Consider the following 16,733-nt stretch of genomic DNA (forward strand, 5'->3'; position numbering starts at 1 on the left):
TTATTATTTTATTTTATTTTTTTTTGGCTGATGCTGCATAACCTTGCTTTCTTGCATCAAATGCCTCTACTAATGCTAATGCTAATGCTAATCACGCTTTAATTTCAGCACCCGGAATACTGTTGACTATGTGGCAGCCTATTTTATCAGAGATAGCACTCGTGGAAAGCAACAGGTACACTGTTTTTTTTCTTTGTGTCAACTGGCCATATGGAATCATGCTTAAACCTCCGCAATACAGGATACTAATGAGCATATATACCCACTCCAACGTTGTATTTTTAGAAACAGCTGATGCAATACTTTGCAATCTGATGCAATAGAAGCGTTATATGACGCAATACTTTCGCTTTGCGACAAACAAAATGACTGTAATCAAACAATGTCTTATACATTTCCCTACAAATGTGACTTTTTTAAGGTGATTCATGTTTTTTGTCCGCCACTGTACCTCTATGATGTCTTCTAGAACACTTCTGTTCTGATACTCTCCGTTGTTGAATTAACTATGCAAATAATTTACATGAAGTCGTCACACTCTTAGACAGAATCAATGATTCAATGCACCATTGAATCGGTGGACCACGGAATTCAAACCCAACCCCAAAATTACATCGAATCACTAATCCAAATATTTGCAAGAAGTCAATAAGTTCCTACTTTAAAAACAATTTAAATGCTCTGAAACCAATATAAACAATGAGTCCATCCTTTAAACACCTTAAAAACAAATGTTAAAATAAAGAACATCAAGTATCCACTAAAACATTAAGGAATTAAAATAATTTTGTTACTTCACTTAGTAAAAAAATTCTTTTTATTCCTTAGGGGAAGGAGGGTAGTAACAAAATTCTTTTAAATCCTTAACTGGATTCTTAATGTTTTAACTTTTTTTTTTTTAAAAGTGTCTTCTGTAAAGTATTCTCGCACTCAAAAATTTGGGTTGGTGATTCGATGTAATTTTTGGGCCAAGTTTGGGGTTCGCGGGCCACCGATTCCATGGTGCATTGGATCATTGACTCTTCTGTCTAAGAGTGTGACGAAGTCATGTAAATTATTTGCATAGTTAATTCAACAACGGAGAGCATCAGCACCAGTGTGTTAACTATAAAAAGTGGGCTCTAATGCAAAGTTCAGTGTGGTTCCTCCCTGAAAATATTTGTTTTGGTAAAAATAAAAAATCCTTAAAAACATCGTTAAAAATTGCACTGAAAGCAGCAGCTATGCTAATGCCACTTCATCTATATTCACTGCAGTTTTGCTTATGCTGTACAGCTAGCTAACAATAAATATGCTTCGTGTGAAAAATTATTAGAATTAGCAATAGTACAGGCATATGATGCAAGAAAGCTAGCTTATACAGCATTAGCCCGAAGAAAAAACAAAAAAAACCTTCCCATTTCACCCATCTGTTCACTCCAAAAGTTTCTCCACTTCTTCCTTGAATTTATTTTAGCATCAACTTCCACAACGGCAGATGAAAGTTTGTTCCAGAAATCAACTACACTCTGGCTAAAGGCAATTTTCCATACATCTATTCGACAACTGCCATTCCTCAAATTCAGTTTATGCCCCCTTAGGTTTGTAATCTGAGCGAGAGGAAGAATCCCATCGGTATTGAGCCTGCTCAATCCATTCAAGGCTTTATACACTTCAATCAGTTCACCTCGCAGGTGCCTAGTCTCCAGATGCTGCAATTTGCAGAACTTAAGCCTTTCTTCGTAAGAGCACCCCGTTGTTCCTCTCACCAGTCTTCTTGCCCTTCTCTGTACTCGTTCTAGCAACTCTAAATCCTTTCTAAAATGAGGCTTTCAGACCTGTACGCAGTACCCAAAGTGTGACCTGACCTTTGCCTTATACAAAGGGATAATCACTTCCTTATCCCTGCTAGAAATTAATGTATATCATTGATATTGAAAAATTTCAAAGAGCATAGGAGGTGGTGCACGAAGCATTACGCTCAGCGACGTTGAGTGGTTAATCGTTTAAATAAAATAATCGTATTATCACATTAAAAACAAAGGGATTACGTAGGAAATTGATATTGTTCGTAGACAGTAAATTTTATCATAAACATAACTAAAAAACTCACAATTTTACTCAATTAAACGTTTTTCTATTTCGGGCAGGAGGGAAGTGGACTTTCTTTCAGTCATGGATCCCAATGCACAGCATCAGCATATTTACACTACCGGCTTGTGATGCAAGAAAGCAAGTGTATGAGCTAATACAGCATCAGCAAAAAAGAAAAAAAATTACAAAACAATTCCCTCTAAATGTGTGTCCAGTTCCTCCTTAAATTTATTCAACCTATCAACTTTCACAACGACAGATGGAAGTTTGTTCCAGCAATTAACCACTCGCTGGCTAAAGGCAAATTTCCGCGCATCTATTCTGCATCTGTCTTTCCTCAATTTGAATTTATGCCCCCTTAGGTTCGTAATCTGAACAAGTGGAAGAATCCCACCAGAATTCAGCGTGCTCAACCCATTCAAGGCCTTATACACCTCAATCAGATAACCTCGCAGTAGTTTCCAGCCGCTGCAATTTGCAGAACGTAAGCCTCTCTTGGTAAGAGGATCCCTTCATTCCCCTCACCAATATTGTTGCCCTTCTCTGTACACGCTGAAGCAAATCTATATCCTTCCTAAAATGAGGCCTCCATACCTGTACGCAGTACTCAAGGCGTGGCCTGACCATTGCCATTAGCATTGGCATTAGCATTAGTAGAGGCATATGATGCAGGAAAGGAAGCTTATGCAGCATCGCAAAAAAAAAAAAAAACACTCCCATTTCACCCCACCGTTCGTTCGAAATACCTGTAGAGCTGAGCCTTAAATTTCTTCAGGCTATCAACTTCCACAACAAGGGATGGAAGTCTGTTCCACCAACCAACTACCCGCTGGCTAAAGGCAAATTTCCGCACATCTATCCTACATCTGTCTTTCCTCAATTTGAATTTATGCCCTCTCAGGTGATTATTCTGAGCAAGAGGAAGAATCCCATCAGCATTGAGCATGCTCAAACCATTCAAGACTTTATACACCTCTATCAGATCACCTCGCCGGTGCCTAGTTTCGAGACACTGTAATTTGCAAAACGTAAGCCTTTCTTCATAAGAGCAACCCTTTGTCCCATTCACTAATCTTGTTGCCCATCTCTGTACTCGTTCCAGAAGCAGCTCTACATCCTTCTTGAAATGAGGCCTCCAGACCTGTGTACAGTACTCAAGGTGTGACCTGACCATTGGCTTATACAAGGGAATAATCACCTTCTTATCCCTGCTAGAAAAATTCCTCTATATCATTGACAAGACATCATGAGCTACTCTTGCAGCCCGTCTGCACTGCTCGAAAACTTCATATCTGCCTGCAAAAATACCCCCAGATCCTTTTCATTTTCTACCACTGTTAGTGTAGCACCACAGAGTTCATACGTTGCTCTGGGGTTACTGTTTCCCATATGTAGTACTTTACATGTGTCAAGGTTAAACTTCATTTGCCACTTCTCAGCCCATCTGCTCAAACCTTTCCAGATCGTGTTTCAGCAGCATACTGTCAGCAGTGTCCTTAACAACCCTGGCAACCTGTGTACGTCTGCAAACGTGGACATTAAGCTTGATATACCATCATGAATATCATTTATAAATACAGAAAACAACAATGGACCCAACACTGAACCCTGAGGGACTCCACTAATAACATTAGTCCACGATGAGCAGTGTCCATTGATTACCACTCTCTGTCTTCTCCCCCTCAACCACCCCTTATCCATAGCAGCAATTTGCCTCCAATGCCACACTGCTCCAATTTGTGCAGCAGTCTTCCATGTGCAACAGTATCAAAAGCCTTTCTAAGATCCAAGTATATAATATCAAAGTTATTCCCTGCATCAAGTTCTTTTGTGACTGCATCATAGTATCCAATCAAATTGGTCAGGCAAGACTTTCCCTTAACAAAATCATGCTGTGCCCGAGCTATAACTGAAGTCTTGTCTAGATGATCCTGCAGTGCTTCTTTAACCAGTGCCTCCATTAATTTTCCTGGAACAGAAGTTAATCTCACAAGTCTATAATTACTTTGATCCTCCTTTGTGAATTGGGGTCACATTTGCACATCTCCAGTCTATGGGTATCTCCTCTGAGTTCAAAGAAGCTCTCATAATTATAGCTAAGGGTTCGCTTACTTCCTTTGCTGCCTCCTTTAATATAACTGGATAGATCCCATCCACCCCAGGTGCCTTTTTTATGTTTATCCTCAACAATTTCTCCTCCACTTTCCTCTCAGTTATTACAAAATTATCTAGCTCCCTGCCAGAGTTTACTTCACCTCTGGTATTCCCCTTCCTGAATAACTCCTCATGTGTGAATGTAGATGCAAAATACTCGTTAAGTTTGTTAGCCACCTGGACAGGATCATCATCAGTTGAACCATCAATATCCAATGGACCAATCTGCTTTATCCATTTCTTCTAGTGTTTACAAAGATAAAGAACTCTTTTCTGTTTTTCTTTGCATCTTTTCCAAGGATTTCTCATAAGTTGCCTTTGCCTACCTAATCTCCTTTGTGACTTGGTTACAGACCAGCTTATATCTATCATAGGCGTCCATGTCACCCATTAATTTATATGTATCCCATGCATTTTTCTTTTCTGACATATGTCTCATTAGTTCCTCTGATCTCCATTTAGCCATAGTAGCTTCCAAGATAAATTCTTTGAATGCTTTCCATTTTTAATTTGCTGTTGGTAACATCATTAGTTCGTCCCACTGTATAGAATTTAAATACTGTCTCCGACCATCGTAGTTGCCTTTACGAAAGTAAAAACCCTTCCCTTTAACCCTGATGGTAGTAACCTCTTTGAGTAAATCCCACTACAGCACACTTTGATCGCTGCCACTTATTAGTTCCTTTATCTGCAGATTCTTAATGCATGAAGAATCAGTACTGATAATCAGATCAAGAGTATTACTCCCCCTAGTTGCCTCCTGATCATGCTGATGTAGAAAACAATCATCCAATAAATCCACAAAAGCCTTGCTAGTGTGTGAGTGACCAGCCCCCAAATTCCCGTCAATATCTGGGAAATTAAAATCTCCCATTATAAGAATCTGATTTACTGGCCCACTCTATTTCCCTGTACAGTTTCTTATTATACTAATCAGAGTCATTAGGCCTATAGCACACTCCAACTCTCAATGTTGATCGCCAAATGCTTATGTCACACCAAACTGACTCGACACTGCACTGTCCAGCGATGTCAAGTGGCTTCACTTCCTTGGATTTTATGTGTTTTTTAATAGCATAACCCCTCCTCTCTTCCTATCCTCTCTATCGTTTCTGTACACATTGGACTCCCTAAATCCCAGTTCTGCATTCCTTATATCTTTGTGACACAATCTCTCTGATATCCCAACAATATCTGCCTTTGATGTTTTGAGCAGTACCTCAAATTCATCAAATTTATTTACCAAACTCCTAGCATTGGTGTACACGCATGTATACATGCACCTGTTCCTATTCTTAGCTACCCTAACACAAACCATGTGTTTACTTGTACCGATGACTCCCAGCAGTCTCTGAAATACCCTGCATCTTGTTTTCCAGGCTGCTGCTCGTTCCAATAGAAGCAGTGCAAGAATCACTTTCACCTCTGCCAGTGGCTACTGTTAATCTATTAATCCTTGTACTCACCAACCTAGCAGTTTTCCGACCCACCTAACACTGCCTCGATAGCATCAGCAAATAGTCTTGCACCCTTTCTATTTAAGTGTATCCCATCACTGTAGAAGCAGTGTCTCTTGTTAACATGTACAGATTAGGCTGAAAAAATTCTACCCCTTGAGCCTTGCACAAACTTTCCAGGGCCGAATTGATCGACAAGGCTCTCATCATATACTCCCTCCTATTGCCATATACAGATGGACTATTACCTCCTTTTCTCTGCTAGCAAAATTCCTATATATAATTTACAAAACCCCATGACCTGGCAGCCTGTCTGCATTGCTCAGAAAAATTCATATCTGACTGAACGATTGCTCCCAGGTCTTTTTCCTTTTCTACCACCTTAAATGTAGTACCACACAGTTGGTACGTTTCTCTGGAGCTACTTCTATCACTGTCATTACTGTCATTAACAACCCTGCCAACCTTTGTATCATCTTCAAACTGCGACACATTAACCTGATATATCTTCATCAATATCATTGATGAAGGTATATTAGTGTTCTACAACGAGGTAATTCTTCCTTTTCTTAACTAATTAGTGGAAATATATAATATCCCTAAATTCCCTACGTAATCCCTTTATTTTTTATGTAATGATGCGATTATTTTATTTAAACAAATAACCACTCAACGTCGCTCGTGCTTAATGCCTCGTGCAACACCTCCTATGCTCTTTTAAACCCTCAAACGCTCTGGTGAGCAGAGTATCATAAGGCGCGTAGCCTCGTTTGCTCTCAAATGTATTGAAAATGGCGTCAATGCGTTACACTCATGCAATAGTGTGCCGTATTCCTGCTAGTTTTAAGACTAGTGCAATCGGACTGAAGGATGAAATTATTATGGAAGAAGCTAAAAGGCAGCATGAAGCGTACTGTCGTGCGTTGAGGGACATTGGATTAGATGTTATCGAACTTCCTCCTGATGAATCTTTGCCGGACTGTGTGTTTGTTGAAGACACGGCAGTTGTTTGCAACGGCACAGCTTTGATCTGCAAGCCCGGGCATCCCGCTCGTCAGAAAGAGGTGGGGCTGCTCGTGTTAATATTTTCCTTCTGTCAAATTGTTTTCGTGCTGCTTTTATTTGTACGCACTTAAGCATTCATTTTTACATTTAGATTTGACATCTCTAGTTTTAACATTTATTTGTATAAGTTAAAAATTAGGAAATCTAAAATTTTTCGTTTGTAAACATTTTCATAGCAGCCGGTTGCTTCAGGTGATACACATCCTTGAACGGTTGGATTTATTTAATACGTATAATCTTTCATTCTTTTTTTTTTAACTCACGTTATCTGACAGGAATAATTTTCATCTGTTTTTACTTTTAATTAAAGCTTTTTGTAACTTTTAATTCGACTGGTGCATTATACTTTTAGGGGGCCTAAGGCAAAACGACATTTGGGGGCTCCCGTCTAAATTAAAAACTCGTAAAGAACATTTTCAATTTTTTATCGTGACAACAAATTATATGACATAAGAACTAAGTATAAAATTTCATCAAAATGAGTAAAACCATTTTTGAAATAAAACCCAATTTTCAAATTAATCTTCAAGTAAAGTTCATTGACCTTGGGAGGTAGAAAGTTCGGTTTCCGATAAAAATCAATTAAAAAGTACTAGTAAAAAAAAAAACCAGCAATTGAAACGGTGATTTTGGTATGGGTCCCCCTCTGATCGGGGCCTTAGGCTGATGTCTTTTTTCTTATAGGATAACGCGCCACTGTTTAGTTCCCTATTTAAGGTGGTTTGTTTTATTTGAATGGTAGGTAGGTAATTCAGATAACCAGCTTGATTGTGCGATTTTTTATTAACGTTTAGTTGAATTTGATGAGTACCACTAAATGAAATAAATACATTTCATGTAGTGGTTACCGGCTTAAATTAACCATGTTTTGTGCCAGCCATCCACGAATTGAATAATTTAGTGCCCCTGTCGCCATTAATTTTGACTGACCATATAATTACTGCTTTTCAATGCAAGAAATTTCTCCTTGCTTATATGTATAGTAATGGAAATAGTACGGTATTCTTTTATGATGATTAAACATAGTCTTTAATAGTCATTAAATAGTCTCGGTGTTATATTCGAGGGAGATACGAAGTTTACTTCGATTTGTTAAAAGTCTATTCGAGATTTTCGCTTTTGCCCAGCAGTTTAAAAATATTAAGGCATGTGTTAATTAGACTTTATAATGTTCATTGAAGTCTATTTTTAGTTAGCCTAATTGCTGACAAGTTTCAGCCATTTTCAGGATCTAAAATTATTCTTAAATAGTTTTGCATCCCGTAATAAGGTCCAGTTCTGATGAAGAAAGGGACAGGTTTTTTTTGGGGCCAGAAAAATGTTCTATTGGAAGCAGGAACTTGTCAAACAATCTAACAACCTGCCCGGGGGGGAGGCAAAGGTGGGTGTACAGTAGGGCCATAATTTCATGGTTGGGATTGTTTTCTACATCCATTCTTGTTTATGCATAGTAAGAATGAAGAATGGATATAGTGGTTAGTTTATTATTAGATAGTGTTTATACTGTATTGTATTTACTAGTAGATGATTGGTATGTGGTTAAGTTCTTCCCTCTCTTTATAGCTCTTATTGTGCCCTAAAGCTATTTTGTTCACTTAGTAGTAAATTAAAATACCTTTGGGAAAAAAAAGTCTCAAAAATTGTCCATTGAATAGAGTGAAAATTACTAAGCACTACTTGTGCTTGGTATTAACCCCATACTATGCTCATGAATCATTTATTTAATAGATGACTTTTATTTCCCATCTCCTCCCTCAAAGCATATGATGAAATGCTTTTAGTTCAACCTTTCACAAATTTTAACCAGTTATATAAACCTGAGATTTTTCATATCTCACAAAAAAGGCAAACCAGCCTTAGTATATACAACTAAGAGACATACACCAATGCCTCATGTCTGAGTTAAGGCAACTCAGATAATGAGACATTAGTGCAATTTTAATAGCCAAGCTATCAACCTCCATGGTGTAGAAGTTGATAGCTTGCTATTAATAGGTAACGACATTTTTGAAAACTAGCTGGTAACTTTTGTTTTAGTGATTAAGGTGGCTGTGAATTGTACCTGTAGACCAGTAGCTTATTTTATATGTAAATAAGCTGGGGGAAAAAAGGTTCTGTTTTTGCTCAATTTTTAATTTTTTTTTTTTTTTTTTTTTTTTTCAGACCTTGCAGAATCAAAGGTAAAATATTCTCTGTATTTTGTGTATTTCCATAGGATTACTTTTTAGTTTCTTTCTTGGTAAGCCCCCCCCCCCCCCCATGTAAAAGGCTTGACATAACTGAGAGGCATATTACTTCACTCCTGTTGACCACTCAGTCTGATATATAGCCAAGCAGTAAACAGGAGTGAAGTAGTACATGCGTTTGATCTTACTATGGTTCAAGATCTTGAGACTTCTAAATATAATTAAGGACGCTTTTAGCAATATTGAGTACTTTTGTTTATCTTTGAAAGCAGACACTACCACTATAATACAGCACAGTCTTTCCACGGAACCCCAGGGTTCCGTGAGGTAAAATTAAGGGTACCGTGAAAAAAAATTTTTTTTGTAAATTTTGCACATTAAAAGTTAAAAATATTGTAAGTACGTTTATATCTGGCAGATGAGACAATATTTGGGTCAAGTCACTTTTACTGCACAGCTTGTGCACTAAACTGCCTTTGTAATTGTAATTCAGAACCTGCACATTGCATTGACTGTATACTACTGCACCTACCTACCTAAATACTAGGAAACGATGCCCAAACGGCTGTGATTGGTTACGCTGTGTTTGGATCCCTATTTTGCATGGTGGGACGTTTTTTGAATTTTTTTTAATACTAATAATAATAAACAAAGAATTTAAAGGTATTTGACCTTGAATCAAGAAAATTTTTCCCCTGCGGCACATTTATTTTTTTTATGTGCTATGCTTAAAATATTTAAGGGGTTCTGTTATGTTGTACAAAATATAAAAGGGTTCTGTGACTAAATTTAATTGGGAAACGCTGCTGTAGTTGTTTAGTTTACATTTTTGGAGGTTCTTTTTATAAATTTCGCAGTTAAATAACTATAAAAATCAGTTTACAGAACTTATAATTATGCCACTGATGCTGATCTGTCTCTAACTCTATGATGTCCCCATCTCTTATAAAATATATTTTTTTGTGTATGTATGTATATGTTTCAGTTCTGTATAATAAATAACATATAGTTTCACCATTATTCCACAATAACTTGTTTTCGCAGTTCATTGCAATTACTCACAAATGCAATAAACTTATAGTGACAAATGGGCCTGGAGTACTGGGGTCCATAGTTTAACAGATATTTATTTAAAGTATACCCAGTAAAATAAAATAAAATAAAATATTTCCAGAAGCTTTCGGAACTCGTGTCCCTTTCTCAACTGACAGAATTTTTAAATACATTACAAGCAAACTGTGGCACGTTACTCATTCGTCATTGTTGTAGCACGGACGTGTGCTGCCTTGCGCCAGTGATCATCCATCAATAAAACGGTTGTCTCCAGGATTGGATGTATACGCATGCCTTTCTGGCGATTTAATGCCTTAGGGTTGTTCATTATGTTTAGTGACTCTAGCCATAGGCGGTGGCGAAAGTGTCGCGCGTGGTCCACTATCTCAAAGTCGCGCTTGGGGTCAAGATCGTGGTTGGTAGCCCAAAAATGGCTAGAGTCACTAAACATAATGAACAACCCTAAGGCATTAAATCGCCAGAAAGGCATGCGTATACATCCAATCCTGGAGACAACCGTTTTATTGATGGATGATCACTGGCGCAAGGCAGCACACGTCCGTGCTACAACAATGACGAATGAGTAACGTGCCACAGTTTGCTTGTAATGTATTTAAAAAAAATTCTGTCAGTTGAGAAAGGGACACGAGTTCCGAAAGCTTCTGGAAATATTTTATTTTATTTTATTTTACTGGGTATACTTTAAATAAATATCTGTTAAACTATGGACCCCAGTACTCCAGGCCCATTTGTCACTATTCGATCACTTTATGGCCATAATACCTACAACGATTGTGCACAGTTGCAAAAATGCTTCCTCTCAATAGCTCGCTACAGGCAACATTTACGCTTCGCCCACAGATGCAAAAGCAATCGAATTATACCTAAAGGGTTCCGATACAAAGCCCCGTTCCACAACTCTCATATGGATCGTGCCTGCTTTAACTTCAGCCTGCGCACGTTAAATTTATGGATATCCCATCTCCACCATGAAATCAGGAACGCTGACTACAACAAGTCCAGACTGTTACAACATATACAAGGTAAGGTCTCGCCTATTGTATTTACAAACCTTATACATACCATCTGCCATCGGGCTAGTCAGACCTCGGATACCTACCGTTTACGCCAACAGCGCAAGTTCATAAACTTGAGCATAGAAACTAACTCCTTAAAGACGAACACTCGTTCAGACGACACGACTTCTTTCGTCTTGAATCTAAGTAACAAACAACTGTCCAACGAGCAGCTGAGTGTTTTATCAAACGGTATGAAATTCGCCGTTATACCATCGAAACCTCCCATCACACAGCTCGCTATGGGCATAGAAGCCAGTATTACCAACCTTCCCGAAGAAACTGCCAACGAGATCCGATTCAAGACTGCCGCAGTCCTCCGCAACACTCGAAAAACGTGCTCAAACCTCAACCACCGCCAACGTGCCGCCCTGTCATCTATAAGAAAAGACAACTCCATCGTTGTACTTCCTGCGGATAAAGGGCGCCGGACTGTTGTGCTGGACCGATCAGCCTACCGAGAGAAAGCCTTGGCCCTATTACTCGATCCTAACGTATATGAACCTCTACCTGATCCTCCCGTTAAAGTCTTGAAACGTCTGGAAGCAAATGTTAATAAACTTGTCCACGCATGGCTTAAAGATAAGAAGATCCCGACCGCGACTCACCATCTTCTGCGTGGTACTGGCTGTCAACTACCACAATTCTACGGATTACCAAAGATCCATAAACCGGGTATTCCTCTCAGACCTATAGTGTCTTGCTGCAGTGCCCCAACGTATGAACTGTCCAAACACATCGCGAGCCTCCTCTCGCCTCTTATAGGTAATACATCTCACACCGTTAAAAACAGCAGTGAATTCATTAACACCATTAAGGACATTTCAATCCCTGATAACTCTGTCATGGCATCATTTGACGTGGTTTCTTTATTCACCTCGATTCCCGTCCAACAGGCCGTGCACTGCGCCAGAAGGCTCCTTGAGAGCGACTTAAGCCTCCAATCCAGGACGTCACTATCCACTGATGACATCTGTACCGCCCTCAACCTATGCCTCTCTAGCAGCATCTTCACCTTTGAAGACTCACTCTACAAACAAGTACATGGCACTGCTATGGGTGCCCCTGTCAGTTCCGTAGTAGCTAACATCGCCATGGAAGATCTGGAGAAGCAGATACACCAGAACCCACCTACACCTATTACAACGTGGTGTAGATATGTCGACGATATTTTTACCATAATACCACGTGGTTCTGAAACGGTACTACTAGAATACCTCAACTCTCTATCCAATTTCATCAAGTTTACCGTAGAATCAGAGGTGGACGGTTCGCTCCCGTTTCTGGACGTGCTAGTGCATCGCGTAGGCCCACATCTAGAGACCTCAGTATACCGCAAACCCATGTGGTGCGGTCAATTCACCAACTACGGGTCCGGCCACGCTCCAAGCCATCTCAATAGCACTGCCCGCACCCTGTTCTCCAGGGCCTGGAGCCATTCCAGCACCGACACAATTAGACGTAACGAGATCTCCCGTGTGAAGGCGGACTTAACCAGATGCGGTTATCCATCCCATGTACTAAACAGATGCTTGTTACAGGCACAAGAGCTTACTTCCAACCCAAGACCTCCGAAGCAAGTCGGCATATCATCCGCCTACATTCCGTACTATCCAGGAGTGTCAGGACGTATCTCGAAGATCCTGAGAAGTTACAACATAAAATGTGTACAATTACCAGGTAGGAACCTACGTTCACTTGTCTCCAGTGTGAAGACCCCTGTCACACCTGTCTTACGCAGCAATGTAGTGTACCGTATCACCTGTAGGGCCTGTAACAGTTGCTACGTAGGTGAGACATCGAGACGTCTCCAGGATCGCCTCACGGAACACGACAGAGCAATCCGGCTTGCCGAAACTGACCAGTCCGCGCTTGCAGAACATTTTTGGGCTACCAACCACGATCTTGACCCCAAGCGCGACTTTGAGATAGTGGACCACGCGCGACACTTTCGCCACCGCCTATGGCTAGAGTCACTAAACATAATGAACAACCCTAAGGCATTAAATCGCCAGAAAGGCATGCGTATACATCCAATCCTGGAGACAACCGTTTTATTGATGGATGATCACTGGCGCAAGGCAGCACACGTCCGTGCTACAACAATGACGAATGAGTAACGTGCCACAGTTTGCTTGTAATGTATTTAAAAATTCTGTCAGTTGAGAAAGGGACACGAGTTCCGAAAGCTTCTGGAAATATTTTATTTTATTTTATTTTACTGGGTATACTTTAAATAAATATCTGTCAATAAACTTATCTTAAATTCATGCTGGACCAGCTTTCTAATTCTTCAATAATAAGTGCTCTTTTCAACCTTTTTTCCCTCTGATTTCGTTTGTGGAGTAGAATTTGATTCTCTGATATTGAATCTATAGAATGATGACCTGCTCCTCATCTCTGCACCCACGTTTACCTTGGGACTATCACACTTGTGTTAACAAACTGATATCACATAAGGGGATTTTCAGATCCCTATATGTGACAATTGTGTTTGTTAACTTTACCAGAAAGGTTGAATGTCACTTCATCACTGAAAACAACATTTTTTGGAAAATTCTCACTTCATCTATACAATTGTGAATAGTGAATTCCTCTCATTCTTGTTTGTTGTGAGGCTTAATTTTCTCGACTGTTTGCATTTTGTAAGCATAAAGTTTCAATGTATTGCATACCATCCTATGCAACGTTGTTTGTGGTATTTGCAGCTGTAGGCTTGCTCAATGGGTAGATTTTGTAGGATTTCAAGTAAACGCCTCCTGAATTTCCGAAAATTGATATGCAGATACACCAGACCTACCTGCTCCTTTTTGGTGCAGCACGCTGCCAGTTTCTTGAAACTGTTTCAGCCATGACCTCATCTATTGTTTTCTAAGTTGATCTTTCTGGAATTCCTATTGAAAATGTCTCTCTACAATCACTGGAGATTTGGTATCCCACAGCCACAACTCATGTATTGCTTTCTCCTGCACTGCTACCATTTTAGTGCTATACTGTTGCAATGCTTGCTGAGATCAAGGCTGCCAACTGCATGAGAAAAAAAAAAACTGATGTTGCTTTGATAAATGCAGGCAAACCATTTTAAGATACCTATTACAATAAAATTTTAATTGAACTTCATAATCAGATGAATAATTTATAGACACCCTATATAACATTCCTGTTGCATCTTAGTCCATGGGAAAGATAAATAGTTATAGTTTATCTGTTTATTTGTACAGTTTTTCTGTTTTTAACTCTGTTGCATAAGAAAAATGATAAAGAGTCATTCCTTTTTCTGGAATAAAATGACCTGTTTGCTCTCTGCTAACTTTTCCTAAATCTGTTTTTTGGAACTTGTGAGGAGTGTCAAAAGTAAGGAGTGTCATTGGCACAGAAATATAATAATCTATAAAAAACTGAGTCATTGTGACATTTGTTTACATCTACAGTCGAGGCACATTTTCTTGTTAATGTACACTGCACAGATACTGTAAAGAAGTTGCAGTCAAGTGAATGCAATGAGACTGTCGCCACCTGTGAGTAGCTATGAAACTTGCACAGCAGAGTGCAACTAGGATTCAGACTGTACATTGCACACTTCTTGGGATTACTCATGATGGTCATGCCATTGACAGTTAATGGTATAGCTTCGCCACTGATACAGTGGGCATTATTGTATCTTAAGCTCACCAATAAATAAAACTTTGTGTAACCAGTACTTCATTTCATTTTTTGTATGGACAGAATTCAGTGCCTGCATTTATTTTAAATAATGAAAAATTCAAAACCTTTTGACATTTTGTCCTTCTGGGATGGGAGGAGGGGGAGATCCTGTGAGTTACCATTCCAAATTTGGTAGAGATTCTTCAAATAGTGTAAGAGGAGTTAGCAAATAAAATGACATACGTCTTGAATATTATACAAAGGTATTCAGATGTATGCACATTCCATTGCCATTCAGCATGGCTTCATAACAGGAAGAGGCTCAGTTTGTTTAAGAAAGGGAGTTGTCATAAAATTTACAGTATTTGACACAGAGAAATTGCAACTCTTAATAAAATGAAAGCTAGCATAAATTTGTGCAAATGGCACAAACTCTTGTTAGCTTTAATTGATATTTGATCATTCTATTTTTTTTGTATATATATATATATGTTGAAATTGCTGAATGTGCCTTTATGATGAATGTTATTCAAAAATGTTCTCCAAAAATATGTCATAATTCTAGAATTTCTGCTTTCAAGAAGTAGGTAATTTATCAAAAGAAGCTGGCAATGTAGAAAAATAGCTTCTGCTTGCAATATGATTCATTATTTGTATAGACTTTCTCCTAAAACTAAAGCAGCCAGCTGAAAATATGCAAAATTCAGTTAAAAGAGATCAAAGGTCTGTCAGTTAACCTAGCACAATAGTTTTCTGCTTCTTTTTTTTTTTTGCTGAAATCCAAATTTTGGTTATTGGATTGGCTAAGGGTTTAATTTAAGCTTAAGATACTGAATCCATTTGAGCATTTAATATACTAATAGGATGAAAAATATGTTAAGTAGAATTAATGACTTAGACTATATTTGTATATTTATTGGAGATCTGTGGCAGTCCATTCAGAGTAGCTTGGCAGATTGTGGCCCTCAAGTTAAGAACCTTGTTTAGCAATTAATGGGATAAATATTATCTTGTACAGTGAGTCCACTACAGCTGTGACTGTGTATAGTATGTCAGGTAGTGAAACAATTTTATCCTGATTGTCTTGAAGAAACAGCAGTTTTCATATAGCCAATTAGTGTGTGCTTGCATGCATGTATGGGTAGGACTAGTAGGAGTAACTTGGGGGCTAGTGTGTGGCCAGTTTTGGAAGGCCTTCCCCCCCACACACCTTTTGATATGTGTTGGAGTATGATTGCTTCAAGTCCAGTGTACCCTTGTGCAGCCAAATATTGAGATGCATTTCTAGAGAGATGCAAGGATGTGGAATGCTTCCCTTTGTGGACAGTCATGAATGTCTCTAGGTTATGAAACATTGTTTAATTCCTCCTATAAGGAATTAAACAATAAAGGGTTTGCATCCAAGTGGATAATTGCGTTTTTTCAGTATGATTCTACATCATACAGAAAAAGTAATGTTCTGTTCATGTTTTCCATTTATTCATTAAATTTTAGCATGCTAGCACAATATCTGTCTGTCATAAGATGGAGCAATATGGCCTTAGTTGTTAATGCTCCTAAAAACCAAATAACAACAACTGTCATAAGATCCACATAAATTTAATTTCAAGTTTAATTTTAAGTGTATTTTTTAATTTAAAATAGAATAATAAACTGTTATTAGAGCATACATGTTACTTCTGTGTTCCCTCTTGGTCAATTTTTTTTTTTTTTTTTTTCAGTAAATCTAGATGGCACTTCTAAACTCATAGTTTGTTAAAACAATATATGATATCATTGTAGATACCCATAGACAACTCTTAAAGAAAAAACTACGATAGTAGTGTAAAGGGCATCATTTCATCCGTATCTCATATTGTGCTCATCCTTCACGAGTTACCATGTATTGCACTATCTCGAATAAGTAATGCTTCACTAATAGAGGAGACTATTGTTACTTATTCTCAGTGGGCACCTTCACTGTGCTCCTTCACAAAGTGAAGGAGCTCAAAAATGGTTTTATTTTTATTCAAAGTAATTATCAC

General features: G+C 38.5%; 1 protein-coding gene across 1 annotated transcript in view; it reads left to right on the top strand.

Moving 5' to 3' along the window:
* The first annotated feature begins 6,475 nt into the window (after positions 1–6,475).
* LOC150083885 (N(G),N(G)-dimethylarginine dimethylaminohydrolase 1) overlaps positions 6,476–16,733 on the top strand; it is a 92,666-nt gene continuing 82,408 nt past the window's right edge. The window contains exon 1 of the mRNA XM_090375825.1: positions 6,476–6,748. Within this exon, the coding sequence (XP_090231951.1) occupies positions 6,476–6,748 (273 nt within the window). The remainder of the gene's footprint in view (positions 6,749–16,733) is intronic.

Source organism: Mastigoproctus giganteus, chromosome 6 (assembly GCF_048544385.1).
Source record: "Mastigoproctus giganteus isolate SK-2022 chromosome 6, ASM4854438v1, whole genome shotgun sequence".
NCBI lineage: Eukaryota > Metazoa > Arthropoda > Arachnida > Uropygi > Thelyphonidae > Mastigoproctus > Mastigoproctus giganteus.